The sequence below is a fragment of the Corvus cornix genome, chromosome 7 (genome assembly GCF_000738735.6).
Source record: "Corvus cornix cornix isolate S_Up_H32 chromosome 7, ASM73873v5, whole genome shotgun sequence".
NCBI lineage: Eukaryota > Metazoa > Chordata > Aves > Passeriformes > Corvidae > Corvus > Corvus cornix.
The window spans coordinates 25,867,092-25,886,718 of record NC_046337.1 but is presented as its reverse complement, the minus strand read 5'-3'; the positions used below and the strand labels follow the sequence as shown (position 1 = coordinate 25,886,718).

Sequence of the window (19,627 nt, the reverse complement as noted above, 5' to 3'; positions counted from 1 at the left end):
AGCATTGGTTGTTTCCTATCTTATAACGAGAATGGGTGACTGTTTTGCTTTGTAAAATGCCATACCTCAACATGACACCAAAGCCTTTCTTCTTTTTCTTTTCTGGATCTTCATTTTCTTCCTTCCTTTTCTTCTCTTTGATTTTAGATTTGCCCTTTTTCTTCTCTTTCTCCCTATTTTTTTTGTCTTTTTTTGCTTTGATTTCTGCATCTTCTATTTCAGGGTTCCCTGGAGGGGCAGACTCCACATTTTGAGCTTCTTGACCACAGTGAGAGCTCTTATCAGAGCCACCATCTGCACAGAATGAAAAAGAAGCAGTGAGGATGGCTACGGGCCACTGAAATGCAAACATGAGAAATACAGCAACGAGTGTCTACAAGAGCTCAAATGACTCACAACACTTACTCATTTAATTGAATAATTTAAAAAGCAGACTAAACAGATCTAGTGGATTCAAACAGATTTGTATTGTAAATTAAAGACAGAATTATTTTTATGAATTGTTTTCTAGTTATTGTTCCTGATATAAAAATCCTGTCAGAGTAAAGTACTATTCTATCTGAAATTTAGCTTGTTAACCTCCATGAGCTCAAGAAAACCATGTGCTGGGTTTCAAACACTGAGAGCTTACTTCAACAAGAGATTGTGGTGACTGACACAACCAACCTATGCAACAAAATGACTTCATTCACTCCTTGGAATCTTTCTATTTTAGTGGCTGAAGAAGAAATAGATAAAATGTTTTGTCTGGCTGGAAAAGAGCTGTGTTCTTTCAATTTGGGGGGCTCAGGATCCAAGCACAGTTTTACGCTCCGTACTAAAGGAGATGTATTTCCAGACTGGGGTCTATAAAACCCATAGTGGCAGAACGAGCAGCAGGGTGCTATCAATACACTCTGCCTTATCTACAACATGAAACAAATTTCCTGACTGGAAAAGGGGGAATTGTAAAACAAGAGAGATAATTTTTAATGTAATCTGAAGAAAGCAGCTGCTTCTTGAAGTTGAAAAACGTAATTATTTAAGGATTGAGTTCTAAATCCTCCAACCCACCCCTGCCCCAAAGGAGATCAGTGAAAGACTTTACACTAAACCCAGTCAAGGTTGGATGGGGTACTACAAAGACAGCTCTATTCAGTGGAAGATGTGAACAGCTTTTAAAATGTGATCAGCTTTTCAACTGGACTAAATCATTTGCTCATGGTGCTCTATAGAGTTGGCCCTCAGCAGTGCTAAGTGAAGGTGGTTCCCTCAGTCAGTGCCATCGACAACATACCCTCCTCTCCATCCTCAGGTCCCTCGTAAGACTTGTCAATGGCAGCTCGGAAACTCTCGTTACATCCCCGACCCCGCACCACGTGAGGCCTGGGTCTGTGAAAAGGGAGTTCATTCTTCCTTACTTCAGCCACAGCAGTCTGAAGACTCTCAAGAGAACTGGACTTCTTTAATCCCAGAGTAGGACCAAAATCTTTGCCAGAAGAGTCTGGAAAACAAATGGTTAAGTTTTTATACCAAAAACCACACAGAGAAATTCAACTACTCAGATACATTTAATTGTGTACTTTATTACTTGGGGCCTTTGAAATAGTATGCAATCAATGTAATTTGTTCTAAAAATAACATCAAGTTAAACCTAGTTCAGCAGATACCCCATTCAGACTAGCAGGGAATGGCACACAATTTACAGGTCTGACAAAGTGATGGGCAATAGCTGGCTCGCTCTGTGCCACCGTAAAGCCCACACCAGTGATGAGAATGAGGCTGCTTCTTCCACCTTTGCCAGTGATGTCCAACTGGACATTGCTAACAGTCTCAAGGAGAGCATTATCTTTAGACTCACAAAAACAAACACTGCTACACAACAAGTGTTTTGCTTTTTAGGAGATAGGTTGTATAAATGGTTGATATTTTCAAATACATTTCACCTGAGAGAAGATACATTATTAGTTCTAAGTTTTAGCCAACCTTCTTCTTCAAGCTGAAACTGGTGCTATGATACCAACATGCACGGCACCTTTTTCAAGAAACAACCAAAGTACAGGTTATCATAAATGATGTTGCTGTTGCTGCCTTGTTCCCTGATTACAGGCATAAGAAAGCACTTCATAGAAAAACAGAGAAAATGCTGAGTCTGCCGAACATTCCTCCTCTTTGAATGCTTGACTCTATGACCTTAGAAAGTCTTTATTTTGTGGCAGCATTTGTGTTAATTAGTATTAATAAAATGATAGCAGAATAGGTAAAAAACTAAATTCAATGAATAGATGCACTCCAATCAATGAAGAAATTCACAGCTTAATTTAAAAGCCTTTGTACCATCTACTTAGTTTTTATATGGCAGAACAATAAACGTGTCATAGAAACACTGAGGAAGAGACTGCCTTGCAATATACCTTCTCTCTTTGAGAACTCAAGTGCTTTTGCTTTCAACTTTTAAGTAGTACTAACACAAGCTGAAGGAGAACGTAACAGAAGCCCTTCACCTACATGTCCATACTGTCATGTCTGAAGGGATTCAAGGGTCACAGAAGAGACAGCTATATTAATATGATATGCTTGATTTTAGCAATCCTAGAGTGCAAGTAATTCTGAACAGCATGTTCAGTAAATTCTTAAAAGCAAAAAAGCTGAGAATTGGCACCAAATAGAGACTTGTCAGTAGTGCCTACATAAAGCAATTTACACTTCCATTACCTGCAGACCAATATGTAGCTGAAAACAAGTGGGAGATTGGGGGTATGTGTGGAGACAAACAGGTGTAAGGGAAGACTGGCTGCTCCATCACATAGTGCAACCTTCTTCTGTTCACTAATTGCCATTCTGGAGACTACCATTATTGACAAATTAGCAAGTGCTAAAATAGAGTTAGAGGAATGACCTGCACCCAACATAAAGGGGCTTAAAATCACTAAAAACTTGTGCATCAGTATGAAGCACTGTGGCGCCTATCACAGGCTGAGATGGAAAAAAAACAAGGGAAACATAATGGTGTGAAAAAAGGCCAAGTGAAAGGCACTGATCAGCAGAGAGGAAGCTCTGTCAAGTTTCAGTCAGCAGCCAGCCTTGGTGGGCTGTTTGGCAGGACACAGGGCACAGCAGCACTCAGCCAGGCTGGGCTGCAAACCAAGGGCTGCCCGGGGAGGAGGGCAAAGGCTGCCAGGGGCTGCAGTCTGGGTGCCCTGCAGGCAGCAGGCCCCCAGCACACTGCGGGCCGAGCCTCCAGGGAGGAGCATCCACCGGGAATGGCTTCAAGGCAACTGCAGAGTCTGCAAGGAAGTGCTGGGCATGTTCCTGCCTCCAGCAGGGCCATGTGGGCCCATGGCTCGGGGAGGACCAGCAGCCAGGGCTGACTCCAGACTGCTGCAACAGATGGCTGGATGGCCAAAAAAGTACAGAAGTGCTCACACACACATCCCAGAGCAAGCTGTACTGCACTCAATTACTGCCCTAAGCTCCATTACCTGAAAAAAAAAGTCTCAAGTTAAATGCTGGTTACAGCCTGTTTTATATAAAGCTGAGCCAGTTACTCAGACTGGAAGACTGCAATGGATGAAGGCCATTCCCAAGAAAATCCAAGTCAACACCTGAAGTTTGGAGTGACGCATCATATGTCACATGTAACAGCAAGCTGTGTGCTCAGCCTCCCCACACACTGTGACTCAGTCCTTAGACACACTGGCATGCTATGAGGTGTCCTCATTTATTCAAAAACTTACTGAGAACCCTTACTCACAGACTGGTACTGAGCATTCAGCTGGCCTGTTCTAAGACTGTAATAATTTAGTATGAAATTTCACTAACAACAGTGAGAACTTCGTATTTTTTTACAATTCAGCTTTTATTCCTTTTTTTTCCCTTTCATTGTAGAGCTGCAGCAATCACATATTAGAGCACAGCTAAGGATACAGGAGCTAAAAAGCTTCCCTAAGCAGGGAGACCTGTCCCCATGCTTTCTGAGCCAGCATCTATTACCGGATGCTTTCCAGAGAAATGCACAAGACTCCATAATGGACAAGGACCACATCCCAAATTGGGAAATTTCCTTCCTCCACCCACTCCAGTACCTTTCTCATTTCTGCAGACTTTTAGAACTGCTGTACACCTGAAAACATGATTATTTATCTCATGGAGAAAAAAAAACCCAAACCAACAAATAAAACAACAAAAACCCTCTCTTATCTTCTACAAGTTATTAACAAGTGGCATTTTGGGAGATACATGGTGTGTGTTTATATCTAGCCTTACCTGGATTTTTAGTACAAAAACATAGTTTGGCAATAAGAAATTCAATTGCTCACTGTGTTAAAATGTTTCTTTTTACGGATTTTAAATTCTTGAGCTCTTCTTTTACTGCTTCTTGTAGTACAATGACAAAAAGCCAACTGAAGCATCTACTTTATTGTTCTTATAAATGGTGAATTACTTTATACATCTCTCCTGAATTTATAAGAGAAAACAACAACTGACATCAGTACCTGCCTAGACTGGCTGAAACCAAATTGCTGGTTCTTAGATGTTATCTGTAACTGATCATTCTTTAACTGAAAGATGCTCTTATACATACTTTAATTTTCTGCTCAATGCCAACATGACTAACACAGATTTTTAAATTCTTAATGTACCAGTAAATGTAACCTACTTTCTGTTCTTTTGTAACTATTATTATTAGACAGGTCTTCCCAAGATTATCTTTTTCCCACATCTGCACATTCCTCTCTTTTTTTTATAGCCCAGCTGAAGGAAATATGCCAAAAACAAGATGTCAGTCATGAAAATCAAAGGGAAACAAATGACACAGCATTGTGGGCAATGCAAGCCACCCCAAAGGCACATACAGAGGGAATCATGAAGAGAAGCCATGAATCACTGCCACTCTATATGAAATACAACTTGCAAGACACCCTAAAGAGTAAACATTTTATATATTTGTCATTAACTTTATTTTTTACATAATGTTTCTTCTTGAAAACCAAAACTACAGGAATATGCCTAAAGGAGAATATTTAGAGGAACATATTTATGTGAGTTAGACTAACTTACTATGTACATTTTGAAAGACACCACGAAGTAAAAAAAAAACCTATAAAGGAAAAAAGAAGGGAAAGATCACTGAGACTGAGAAAATACAATAAACACAAAGTTGTAATAAATTATAAATAATTTGATTCTATTTTTACCAGTGCCCTGAACGCACACAGTCCTGGTTCCTATTGCATGCACATGGTGGAGGTTCATGTGGTACTAGGGAAGAGAAAATGGCTATGAACACAATAAGTGTTCTACCCTGTGGATGCTGGGATGCTGGAGAGAGCATGGGACTAATTTTAGCAGGCAAACAACTGTTTAAGCATGAAGCACCAAGCTTCTTCAGTGGTAGGACTCAGAGTGAGATACGCCAACAGCTTTGAAGGAAGCACGTACAGCTCGGTGCCTGCTCCGCTTTGGACACACACCTCGAGTAACATTCATGATGTTCTGCTTGGGCTCACTGAACTCAGGCCTACCACAACCTAGCTGATCCAACTGCTCACTCCACAAGATTGCAACATCATATGGTGATCAAATTACTTCATGTTCCATTCTTTCTTAACCATTTGTTTAATGTAGTTTCATTTATTTCTGGTAGGATTCACAGTATGCACAACTAACAAAGGATTTTTTTTCTCTCACTTATATTTTTATATTCAGATACTTCTTCAATCATCCGCCAATTCAATGCAGAGAATGATTTAGGAAAGAGGAATCTGAAAGTCATTACATCTTTGAGCTTGTGATTTTCAAATGAAGAGCTTTAATATAACATTTCTGTAGAAAAGTCTTAGATCACACTGTAGCTTTTTCTTCAACACTAATTTATACAGGTGGCATAGAAAAGATTAAGGGCTTGATAAAAAGCAAGAGAAGAATCATTATCTTGCACTTACATATTAAAGACAAGATATATAGTCTTGCTCATTTAATACTTCAATCCAAGCATTCCAAATTATAAGCAGAAATACTGAAAGCAGAAGAACACCCCAGCTGACAGAAAATAAAATCTAAAAAAGAGAAATCAAAGAATAGAAGAATTTAACATGTTCTCTGATTGTAAGAGACAGCTACAGTCTTCAGGTTTACAGATATCTCAATCTATTTTACTACATATAATGATTGCAATTTAGCCCATATTTGCACAAACGACAATTTCAGCTATGAATAATGGCAGTTCACAATTTGGGGCTCAGAAGGTATGATGAGCTTTAGCCAGCTGAAAACCAAATGCTTGGAATAAGGTAGCCATTAGGCAAGAAGTGAAAATGCACTACTGTCATCTTAGAAACATATGCTGGTGTCGCTGCTTTCTACAGTCTTATCCCTAACAAACAACAACACTGCAATGAAACGTGCTAATATTTCAAAAAGAATATGTATGGCATTAAACATCTCAAAAATGCTAACAAGTTTTCCAGTGCAACAATATCAAATAAGAACTAGAAGCAAAGGCAGAGGTTCAAGCAAAAACCTCAGTGAAGGGGAACGTGCACTTCCCAGGTTAATGCTGAATGTCAGACAAAATGCAGCCACGCCTGTCTTTGCATAAAACCCCTCTGATCTTATCTGCTGCAATAATTAGTTTTCTTCATGTGGCTACAAAAGTCTACCCTCTCACATAACCTTCCACTTCACAGCAGAGCTCTGCATCTGGTGAAGTTTTCCTAGGCATCTGAATCTCTCCTTCTCCAGCAAATGGGTGTTCTCCCTCTAGTTGGTGCAAACTGAAGCATTTGCCCTCCAAACAGGTCCCAATATAAAGCAAGCTACTTATCTTGTACAAAGCAGGAGCTTTCTCCTCAAGGATATTTATGTATAAACTGACTTTAGATATAGCTGTTACAACCTGCTAGAGGAAAACTGCAATAGGAGAAGCAATGCAGACAGGAAAAAGTCCAGTTTTTAGAAAATAGGATTCCCCAGTGGTTTCAGGCACCTTGTAAATTGATCAGTCTGGAACTGAGTAGTAGCAAAAAAATTCCAGTGCCCTGTGATTGCTTTATTTCTACTTCTACACCCGCCCCCTGAAAAGCTTTCCCCCAGCTTTAAAAGACAGGGAAATGTGACACTTTCTGGGACTAATTGATATAAATTATGCTTCTCAAACTAAACCAACATTTTTGTTCCCAGGCCAAAGTTTAACATGAAGCAAAGAGTCCCTGCACTAATATTTAAACAAAGTCACTTCTGACAGTATGAAGCTAACATCTAGAGTGTTACCTTTGATCTGTAGGACAGATGGAAAAACTTTTTCAGTACCAAAACAGAAGAAAGCAAGCCAAAACTTACATTAAATTCATGGTTATGATCTATTTTGTTAGGCCTTAACCCTACTTTGAAACAAGCTGCTAAATTATTACTCAATCTTAGTCAACAAGCCTGTAATAATATTTTTAAAAATTACTGATTTAAGTCAGAAGTAACAAATTAGATGCAAGAAGTTCGTATTAAGCTTTGTGTTTACTTCACTAATTCAAAGCTTTTTTGAGTTCTTTACATGTGAATGCAGAAAGAAATTCATAACCATCATATTACTCATAATTCAAAGAGTGGTATGTCATTTTTATGCATCAACTTTTGGCTTGGGCATATTTTTATAAATACTTACATAAGCTGTATGTTAAAGATTGCTTTAAGTGTTGTTTGGTGATGAATTTAGCCTATTGAAACAAGGAAGATTATTATTGTAAAAAAAAAGCTAAGGCAGAAAAGGAAAATGCATTTCAATATCAGCAATTTAACTTGCAATTAAAAAAAAATCTTCCTTATCTGTGAACATTAAGAAAGGAGAGATTTTTAATAAAAAAAACCAGGAAAAGGATACCTTTTGCTAGTAATGGCATTGCTTTTGTACACCTGCCCACACTTTGATCAGTGAATCCTACATGCCTGAGATATTTATGTGCTCTTTTTATTGCTAACCCCACTACTACCGAGCTGCCCAACAGCCGCTCTAATTTAAGATGCTCTAAATATTGTTGCCATGGGTGACACATGAACAGGGAGAAGGCAAAGCTCTGCTAATAAAAAGGCTTTCCCAGCATTTCAGTCCTTGCTCATAAGTAAAGTTAAAATTTATGGCTTTTAAAATACTGGATCTGAGAGAGGTCAGGTTAAGTGGCTGCTAGTAATAAAAGGAATCAATATGCCACAGCATCTGAAGCAACCAGCAAACTAAATAAACACTTCATCCAAATCCACTTGGCCCTGAATTAAAAGAACATAAAATACTGTATTTATTTTGTTTGCCCTCCACCAGCCTGTAGTTTGCATCACCACATCCACTAGAATTCTACACAGAGCATATGTGGGCCAAATAGCAATTAAACTGTGTGTCAAGGCTAGGAGCAATTAACTGGGCATTAACCTTGTCAGAGAACCACTTCTGGATTAGGCAGCTACAAACAGGCAAACATCTCAGTCTGGGAAGATTCTGCAACGTGTATTTACAAAAGCTTCAGAGGACTCAGACTTTCTGTCTCAGGCCCATACAGAGTAAATGAGCCATTTCCAGTAATAACCCTTAATTCATAAATCCTGAACAAAACCAGAATCACCTTTTCCAGTGATTAGTGTGTCCTATTAGCATAGGAATGCAAAACAATTTGTTCCTCACAGCACTTTAAAATAAAGCAGACGAAAAGAAGTAGTGAACTTGCATCTTTCACTCCTAATCTACACTTGGTTTGGTTTATAGATTGACTTCCAGGAGAATTTATGAAAATCTATTTTCTTCTGTTTATCTATTTGTGTTTCAAAGGAAAGTGCATAGGTTAATTTTCAGTTTAAGAAATTAATGCACATTTTGCTTGAAGTTGCCAGCAGATAACCTTTAAAGAAGGTAGACATATACCTGTAATCAATCTGTCTCTATTTACAAGGCCATTCACAAAGTCATGCATATTTTTGAAATTGCTTTGTTTATGAGTTTAATAATATTTGTCCTGAAACAGTTTTGAAAAGTTCATTTCAAAAATCCAACACTTAAATGGGAATATATAGAACTTTGTAAAACCTACTATTAACTAAGAGAAAGAGTTATCCGGCACGGCTGAGACTCAAAAGCCCTGCAGAATTTGAAAGGATTATGAAGATTTTCAAGGAAAGTCCTCAGCAAAGGTTCCTTTTTATTTCCTACTGAGATTTTTAAGATCATTTGAATACTTATAAAGTTGATAGCACTATTTTATTACAGATTCCTCAAAGCTGAATCCATCATTGTAGTGATATTGGGACTTTAACCAAGCTTTATTTTACATGCTTCAACTTTTTTCTCTTTTTCACCCCTTAAACTATGCTCTGTACTGAAACTTCTTCACTTGCTCTCATTCCAGAGATGAGGATTGTTTTTAGAAAAACAAAAAATCCTCAAAGAATACAGCTCCCTCTTGCCATATTAGAATAACTGCGAAGTGGGACAAATTCCTCCATCTGAATAATAATTTTTTCCCTTCTATTCACCAATAATTCAAAAGAGACTGAAAGGAAACCTTTCAAGCTTTGCATGCAAGTAGGCTGTGAAGCAGATCCTTCACTGCAACTTTTAGGGAAGGAAAGCTCAATTTTCACATCTACATTACATGTTCTTCTAACATTAGTTGGATCTGGGTAAACTTGTATTTTCAAGGCTTTCTTCCACAAAACTGAATCCTCAGGAAAAAAAAGTCCAATGTATGGACCTAATGGCAAGAAAGTTTTCCTCTGAAGAGCTCCAGCAAAGGATTTTGCTAAGCTGTTCTGTAGTGTGCAAAGATACAGACTCTCACCCAATAACATCTGGCTGTCTTCTGAGTTTTCAACAGGCATGAGTCACAACTGGATTACAATATTACACTCCCAGCCTGCTTAAATAAAACCCCAAACCAACAAAATACTACTTCAGCTATACTGGTTAACTCTGAGGCCTAGTCTATACAATTTACTGCATTACACTTTATATATGTTTTAGCACCTGTAAGAAGTTTGCAGCTCCCTTGCTAGGTATGTCCTGACGTGTCATTTTAATAGAAAAGCTGTATTAAAAAAAAACACTGGCAAGGATGAAAGATATCCTAAATAAAGACCATTTCATGAATCTGTTTTTTGAAAACTCGTTACAATCCTAGCTGCTTAACAAATGTGCATCTAGCCTTGAATATCCCCCATGGAAAAGGGAACCTCCCCTGATCTCCGAGTTTAGTTTCTCCTGCAGCAATTTTCAGTATTCTCAAGATGGTACGCTATTAATTACCAATTTATGTATTTAGGATCTTTTCAGTATTCAGTTCTGCATTGGTACAATGTGTTTAAATAGCAAACTGGAAAAGCTAATAGAATTGCTGCATGGAACAACTTAGAATAGGATTTAAACAGCAAATGAATACAAACTTTTCTTACCCATTTTTCTCATCTGTGTACAAATGACATTCCTGTGTTCCCTTTCACTAGCCCAATAAATGGAGAGCAGTACATGCACACACACTTACCATGGTACCAGACTGCAGAAATGTGGTGTCAAAACAGAAAAAAGGGTCATTCCAGTTCTTCTTGGTGCCCCTTACCACCCAATGGGGACATTTCTGTAGAAATTACTCAACATCCCATCCTAAATTATGATCAAAAATTCCAAATGTCTTCAGGATGGTAAGCAGCAGTCATAGTGATACTGCAACCAGGACATCATGGTTAAGCACAGCCAAATGACATTTTAACACAGACAAACCCAATGGTATATCTTAGAAAAATAAGGGTTTCCTCTAAGCTGGGACTCAATATTACCAGAAAACACATCATTCTGCTCAGTGATCCCATACACTCTTGAAGCATGAACCAGAGTCTAGCTATGAGTAGATCAGGATAATCCAGTCCTTGGATAACCAGATGCTTGATCAACTGTGTCAGAAAACGGATACAATACCATGAATCAGGTGCAAAACTCAGTGCCCAGTTTAATGTACTTCAGCTACTTGGTGGTTGGATCCTCGGACAAAATTTCAAAGTCTGGTATTACAAAGGCAACTTTTCTACAGAAACAGAGGAGTTTTTCAAAAATACAGCAATCCAATCAAAATACATCAGTTCAGTGAAACACCCTAAATTAACACTGAACTCTCATCTTTGTGCAGAACAGTCGACAGCAACTGCAATTTTCAAGAGCCTTAATCCAAGATCAAGGCCTAAGTGTACTCAAGGGACTCCAGAAGTAGGACAGGTAGGTTAATTTTCAGTCTGGTTCAAGCCTAGTGACTAAATCCTCAGCTCGAGTAAATCAACACTTTTCCACTGTCTGCCACCTTATGCCAGCTGTATGTGTCTTTTGATCACATACTCTGCAAGTGCCACACTTTGGCATTACATCCCTGCCCACGGAGAGGCAGGCAACAATAACTCATTTTACACAAGTTACAGCATGAGTGTCAGATGTTATGAAGTTCAGCCTGTAGTGAATTCAAAGCAGTGAACTGTGGATTAAAAAAAGCTTTTTGATATTTTAGCAAATCAGAAAGCCATCCTCAGCTACATCCATGTCTTGCTGAAAGAGTAAGAAGAAACAAATGGGCTCATGTGCCTTTCAAGAGGAAACTGTTCACTCTTTGAAAGTGCTGTTTTCATTTAGTTCAAGGAATCAAATGTCTGGAAAGAAGTAATAGCTTTAGAAGTATAAAGAGCAAAAAGATACGTCATCATAGATTATCAGTAGTTCTGAAATATTATTTCATGCCTTAAACACATCATCATGTGAGCTTTCTGAGGCAAGAGCATCTCTGCCAACTGTAGTTCACAAGAATAGTTTGTTGCAGTATTTTCCCTGGGTTATTTTTTCTCTTGTGTGTCCATGTGGTGAGTACAGTCCAGTCAAAAAAAAGAAAAAAGTTAAAAAAAATTTGGAAGACACTTATCCACATTACTAATTAGTAAATTTTTCCTGTGTTCTTTTTCTAGATCTACAGCATTAAACAAATTAGAAGTATTAATATATTAAAAGCCCCCACCCTTCCCAAGCAATGTGCTTTGATTTGCTCTTTTTCTTATATTAAGTAATGGTTTCTTCCTTTGCTGATGTTTAATGGGTCTTTGGTCAAGATTGATGGAATCCATCCAAAATATGCTGCATAATGCTAACTTTTGAAATCAGAATCTGCAAATCCTTAATCACAGCTTTGGTTTTCCTTGAGCCTGACAGTTTACTTTAGCAGGACCTGACCTCTAGGCAGAGAACCTTCATGGAGTCAAAGTAATGACATTAATGTGCCAAACAGGAGTGACTGTTGATCATGACCCAACCAGGATATAAATGTGTGTTCAAGAAAATGCTGTCAGATATACAGCACAAATAAACAGAAAGAAATGATATTTTTATTAACCTTTTCCTGGTAGGCTAATTTGAGATTTAGCACGTAAAAGGTTTTCAAATTCTAATATGATATTGCACATGACATATTGCCATTTAATACCCTGAATCATTTGCAACAATTTCCTTTCTATAGTAATGTCATTTGGAACATTGTGTTTTCCTTTTTTAATACTAAAAGGATAGCATGTTGATATCCCTTTGTCCCTAAAATCCAGATATTGCCTACAGACACAGTTTACTTACAAATGAAGGCTGTATAGTCATACAACATAAAGCTATAAAACTTCATTCTTTGCAAACACATCACTCCTCCACTCATGCTACGACCGTATGAAAATTAGAAACTACTGCTTGTGTTATTAGCCCAGTAGCTTTTTAAAACTAAATAACAAACATCACTTATATTCTTGAGATCATAAGCTTTTGCTCCAACTACAAGAAAAGTCAGTCTCATAAACATTAAGAACAAATATTTTGAACAATGTCACTGATATTAAGCAGCTCGGCCAGATTTCTCTAGCAATGTCGGAACATTCTATTTTGCCTTTTTTTTACAGTGGCTAGTGCTGCAGTTAACTTTTTCAAGTTGACCAAGTGAGTAAGAAAAGAGCTCTCATGTTCAGTGATATCCTTACATAAAAAGCTACTATCATCAATATGATTACGTTAATTTTTCTTGTGTATCAAGAGTGAACACTAGCATTTGTATTCTGCCCTGTATCCTATTTTTCATCAAATATTTTCACCTTCTTTAGTCTTTGACTGTGGACCAGTATTTTCTCCACGTTCTGAGGGAATATTGGTTAATCTGTATAATGCATGCCATTCCATATTCACAAAAAGATAATGCAAAACAAGCCATACTGTGGATGAGTATAGACTTATGGCAATCAATCACTAAAATATTAACACAATTCTTAAAACTTTGCATATATTAGCACATGGTTAATCAGAGCTGCTTGACAGCTTCTTCTTCAGAGCTGTTTCTACAGCTTCACAGTATGTCAACCCTCATATTGGACAGTGAAACATACTACGGAATTCACTTCAGAGCAAAAAGCTAAAATCAGATTTTGAAACACTGAGGCTAATGTTAGTAGAATAAAAAATGTAATGGCTGTTCTACCATATGCTTAATTGGCCCCCCTGTGAAAAAGCAGTCCCCCAGGAAGGAGCTGAAAGCTACTACTTGGGTTCAGATCTTGCTGAAAGAGAAAAAGAAGGAAATGGGTAATCAGTCATAATTTCTCTTCACAGCAACAACGCTGATAAACATTTATGTGAACGATTCTTTTTGTTGTTGTGGATACCAAGAGTTTACATATGCTAAAAGGGAAGTAAGAAAACTCAAGAGATACAAGATCTGTTGAAGATTATCAGCTAAATAGAAGCTATTCTTGCCTTCAGTCCTTAAGTCCCTGAGTATCCGAAGGTGGGGAGAGCTCTTGGAGAAAAGTAAGACAAACTTGTCATATCTCTGCATTTCTCATGAGGCATTAGTATTTGATACTATCAGAAAGAGGACACAGGCCATGCAGACTTTTTGTCTGATCCAGCATGACCACTTGTTAACTTTCTGGGATGTGTTACAGATGAAAGCTGTCCAGAACAGTAACAACCTCCCCTTCCCCCCAAAAAACATGCTGCTGCTTCCTGTTCCTATCAATTCCTCATTGCCTGCACAGAACACACAGAACCATGGGCCAAAAATCTCACTGCACTTGGTATTATACCAACTCAAAAGAGAATTAGTATTCAGCACCTCCGATAACTTCTGATCAAGACTACCCATATTCCTGCAACACTGGTGCGCTTTTGAATGGCAAGACTATAGATCTCTGCACAGCATTTCATTATGTTCTCAAACTGTTTTTGCTATTTCTTTATTTCAAGTCAGTTCTGAAAGAATGGTCCCTCCTTGCATAGATGCTCTTCACAGAATGGGTTAATTTTTTTCAACGTAGATAATTAAAAAATCCAACAACCCTCAAAGCTGTTCTAGCACAGAAGCTCTCTGATTCTTTTGTTAAGAACTGAGAGTTGGTGTTTTGTGGCAGCTTTAATACAGTCTTATTGCTATGTCACTCTTCAATGTCTGTACCCGTAACTCTGGAGAAGACTTATATGACATTCCTGCATGCTCAAGCATATTGCTAACATGCCTTCTATTTCATTCAGTTTGATCTAAACCAGCTACCCTGAGTAAGAACTAATATTGATATTGCCTGATACCACATGACTGTTAAATTTTAATCACTAGGTTCTTAGTCTGATTAAGCAATTAAATTGCTTAACTGAAAACTACAAGGCGATTGATTTATTTGAAGGCACTAAGAAATTCTATTTGAAGTTTAAGGACAATTCCTTACCAAAGGTTACAAGCACTTTACACTTACAAATGAAAGCTCAACTTGCAAAAGTATATTTCAGTATTAGTCATTCTAGTATTGTTTGCCCTCTCATTAATTGTTGCTATTTACTACAGCAGTTATTCCTGGCTTCCCTTTTCTAAAAATCACTACTAAAACAGGCACTCTGTTCTGCTAATGCAAATTACAGTGGAAGTGAAGACTCTTCATGAGCTGTAAACGTCACTCATCATTAAACTTGAAGAGTTATTGTTTCTGCTTCTTTAGCTATGAAAACTTCCTTAAAAATGGCTAAGTTTCCTTCTTTCAATTTGAATCATAAAGTATTTACTGTAACAAGATCAAAGAAAGACAGAGGCGGAGCTTTTAATGCCAAGTCATACAGGTCTGAAAGGAGCTCTTGTTGCAGACACATTATCACTGAGGCCTGAGGAACACTGAAACGAGCAGAACTACCTGTGAGGTGTGAAACTGCTCAAACAAACAAGGGCGAAGTTCGCTCTATATTTTGATCGTTTTACCATTTTTTACTCTAGGTGAGAAGATTCCTCTATCTAGAGTTGATGTGAAGTACAACACATACAGACGAATGTCAGAACTTCCCCAAAACTCCCCTAAAAAAAACCCCCAAACTGGCATGAAAACAAAGTTGTGTTGATCTGCACAAGTGGTGCTAGGAAGTTTTCTCCTATGGTGCTGGGATTTTCTCATCGAACAGAAGTTAAATGAGCACATTATTTTGACCTGAAGAAATCAAGTATATACCCACATCACTTAACATTGATACGATTCACTACCTACACATACTTTCTCTGTTGCTTTGGCATCTCACAGGGTGAAGGAGCAGTAAAAAGACAGGTAAGCTAATCGCTGACTGACACACAGCACTGTGCTGACTGGTGAGTGCTCAGGTCAGAATTTTAAGACTACTGGTGAGCTCTGCCAGGAGGGGAAGAAGGATAGAAAAGGCAAAACTAAGCAACCAGAGAGTCTGTGGGGTTTTATAAAATATTAAGTACTTGCTCTCAGAAAATGAATGTTTTAAGGTTTTCAGCTTCAATCTTGTGCCTCATAATTCATGACCGCCCCCCCAGCCACCCCCCTTTTTAATATAATACCTAAGATAATGAATCTTTTTATACTATCACTCTGTATTGTTCCAAATCCAGAGGTTCGGTCTGGAACTAGCTACTTAAACTCAAAGTGATTCTTTATAGCCTGTGTGGTTTATAGACTACAGCACGATCTTTCAACATAGTGCTTGTTATATTAATAAACATTTTTATTTGTTTATACATACAGTAATACTGTATCTACTACATACTAAATAAAATGCATAATTTATTTGCATTTTCCCATCTGATTTTCTGAAAAGGCTCATAAAAATTTAATGAAAGTAGTTAAAGCAACAGACTACGTATTAAAATTATATACAAAAAATGACCTTAAAGGAGTACTATTAAAATTGCAAAGTAAAGCGCTTAGGCTTGAAAAATGCCACAGCAGAGGTGTCCAATTTCTCTCTCTCTATCTGTGTGCACATTCTAATAGACTTTCATTTTATGTCCCAAATATATCATGACAATTTTATTTACAAAACTCTAGTTCCTTTCTTTCAGGAGGGATCTAATATTTTCTTCCACATGTAGAGCAATTCCCCTGCTCCCTTTGTACTGAGCACACGTTGATATCTGACATCAGCAGTAAAAAGCCTTCGTGCCTCTTTCTCAAAGCCTTAGTAGCAAGGGTTTTTCAATAAACACTAATGACGTCATTTTAAGACAAACATGCACAACCTGTGTCTCAGCGACAAGGAACTGAAACAGGAGGATGAAGATTCAGGTTCCCATCTTAAAATTCTCAAGGCTTGATTCCCTTGCCCTCCACACCCTCTTCTGAACACATGACAAGCAGCATGTCCTGGGCTCACAGCACTATCGCGACTGACTTTGGTCACAGCCCGAATACGCCCAGCACCTCTGCGAGGCACCAGAAAACATTTCACTGAGTGTGGTGAAAGATACCTTCTGGCCCCCAGCAATTCTGGGGTACAGGCAGAGCTAGAATGGTTTGAGCAACATTGAAAGACTAGAAAACAGAAATTATGATTCTTTTTCCTTAAGAGCATCTACACTACTATCATCACCCTGGCCCCAGGCAGAATAAACCAAAAGCTACACACCTTTCACCTTCCACAACAAATGAGGTGAGGGCTGGGCCCTATACAACAGCCTTCTTTGCCCTGAACCAGATCCCTCTTGTGCTGACAGTAATGTCTTTGGGAGGTGTTAGGGTTTGATTAAACACTCTCACACCACCAGCACTCACAGAAAGGGTCTGAGTTGCCTTTGCAGACATCCTTACAGCTAGAGCTGTCTACTTCAGTCACCTTAAGCCTTCAAATTTATATTCTTCTAATTAATAGAGATTTTATATAGAGTTTTCTACATGTGGGAAGTTGGTGGGGTTTTTTTGGTTGTCACTTTTTTTTGGTTGTTTTGTTTTTGTGGGGTTTTGCTGTTTGGCTGGTTTTGTTTGTACTTTAAAAAGCAGTTTTCTTTACTGCACAGCTGGTTGCCACCCTTTTCTTTCCCACTCTGTTTCCAATTCCACTGTCCTAGATCAACACAAGCTGGTCTCCCCCTCTCTCTGTTAAGTCACCCTTTTCCACACTGCACCTTCTCACCTACTGACATGCCCAATCTCCCTTTCCCCCACCATTCCCAGCATCCTTTTCTAGCTCCTCACCACCTCCCCCAGTAGCTTGCTATCTTCCCAGCCTCTAGCTATATATTCTTATCTTTTCCTCTCCTAAACAAAAACAAATATTGGAGTTATTTTAAGAGACAGTAAAAGAACAATCTCTGTCAAAAAAAAAAGCAAATAAAACCCACGCTTCAATTGACACTTGAATGGAAAGTTTTACTTCAAACACCTTCGGTTTCCTAGAATCTGTAATGGGATGTGTCACGCATGACACTTAACAGGTGATAACATAGTGACTACCGCACACTACACCCATACTCTGTACATAAAAAGAGAAAGGAAAAGCAAACCTGAGTGAAGGAGAGCAAAGGGATTTTTCTGAGACTTAATGAATTATCCATATTTCTTACAGAATGGCAGAAAAAGAATGACTGCAAGAAATAGTTTTCACCTGTATCTTTTCTCTTTAATGTGTTTGCTCTTTTAGTATAAACTCTGACTGAGAATTATTCTTTGTAGTTTTTTTGTGATGTACATGTCAGTCATAAGCAGTCAGTTATTCCATGCAACTGCTGACAAAATTTAGTCCTGCATGTAATGCTCATTTTTTTTGTGTCTTTAAAATTAAACTACTGTACTATTTCTTAAAAAGGAATTAAACTCCAGAAGCTTTGATCGAACAATTTTGTCATTTTGCTTTCAGAATTAGGCATCTGAGAAGATTATAAAGCAATAAAAAAAGAGGCATCTGATTAACTATATTATATTGAATTTCTCTTTTATAACATCTATGTTTGTCAACTGCAGCATTACAACTGGCAACCAAAAATACAGCTCCTTTTTTGAACACAGGAATTTATGCCAACTGCAGATAGCAACAAAAATTGTAATTACGTGAAAGACTCAAACAAATCAATGCCAGATCCTCTAGTCTGGTCCTTCTGCACAGAAACACTTGAAAACTGCCATAGCAAGGTAACAGAGGTTTTTATTTGCAAGCTTTGTAAGCGCAGTCGCCCTTCAGTAATGGATGCAAACTTCTAGTGCTGAGTTCTAGTTCTGTTCATCCCTCGGTTTGCCAGGTCCTCACCCCAGCACTGGAAGGAACAAAATCCCTATTTAAGCTGTCAGTGCAGCAGAGTCAGGGTCTTGCCGCTATTATGGCTCTAAGGAAACGAGCATTTTTAAATTGGGCAAACTGTAGAACTAAAGTCTGCCTCTCTCCATGGAATTCCCTGCTTTGCCCCGAGCCCACGGGTCACACTGGACAGAATGGTCCCTTCCTACTCCCTTCAGTCTGTGAACTGAGCAACTCTAGAACAGGAGAAAGTCTACTGAAAAATGCTGTGCAGCAACAGTTCCTGGGACTTGATTATGCCCTGCATGTTCCCCTGGTCCTTGAGAATCTGCAGGTGAACCTTTTAGGTCACAGATGTGCTCTCCTCACAGACAGATATTCAGTCCACAAAGGTTGCTTTTAGATAAGTTAACCAACTTGAAGATGGGGGAAGGATTAAGGAAAGAATTTTCGCAACCAGAGGTGAATAATCAAAAAGAGCAGGAATCAGATATAGATCAGCTTCAGTATAGATGTCACACTGGGGGGTGTGGAGGGAAGGAACTGCATTTTAATGTCTTTAAAAAAACCCAAGCAAACGTAAGTAAGTTTGCTCTCATGTCAATAGGGCTCTTCTGTGCCTTCACAGAGAAGGTACCAATCATTATACTTATTTCCTGTAGGTCAAACCAAAACCATCAGAAACTACATCACCCCATGCAAGACTAAATTAAAGCAAACGAAAAATTTCATCTATTAAGACATCAGGCAGAAAAATGGGTAAACACAAGAGGAGATATATTTTGAAAGGGCAGCATGGTGTCACTGCCAGAGGTAAAGGGAAAGTACCTGCTGATAGTCGACGGTAACTCAAGGAAGTGCCTTCTACTCTTCTAAAAATGCTTTCCACTTGGGTTGTCACTGCTATGTACAGAAAAACTCTCCTGCTCTGCTCTTAGGCTTAGCAGGACACTTAATTAGGGATGATATCCTGGGTACTTTTGGAGTGCTGTGTATGTAAGTGCTAAGTAGCATTGCTGTATTGAGAGACCCACTAAAAATAATGCTGGTTTATGAGATATACAAATAGCAATGTAATTCTTTTCTTCAAAGCTAATTTCTGAACCATAT

General features: G+C 38.3%; 1 protein-coding gene across 6 annotated transcripts in view; it reads right to left on the bottom strand.

Annotated features, from left to right (window-relative positions):
• PARD3B (par-3 family cell polarity regulator beta) overlaps positions 1–19,627 on the bottom strand; it is a 402,302-nt gene that overhangs the window by 138,475 nt on the left and 244,200 nt on the right. For all 6 annotated transcript variants that reach the window (XM_039554939.1, XM_039554936.1, XM_039554938.1 and 3 more), the window contains 2 exons: positions 1,277–1,483; positions 66–294 (listed from right to left, as the gene is read on the bottom strand). In XM_039554939.1, coding sequence (XP_039410873.1) covers positions 66–294; positions 1,277–1,483 — 436 coding nt within the window. The remainder of the gene's footprint in view (positions 1–65; positions 295–1,276; positions 1,484–19,627) is intronic.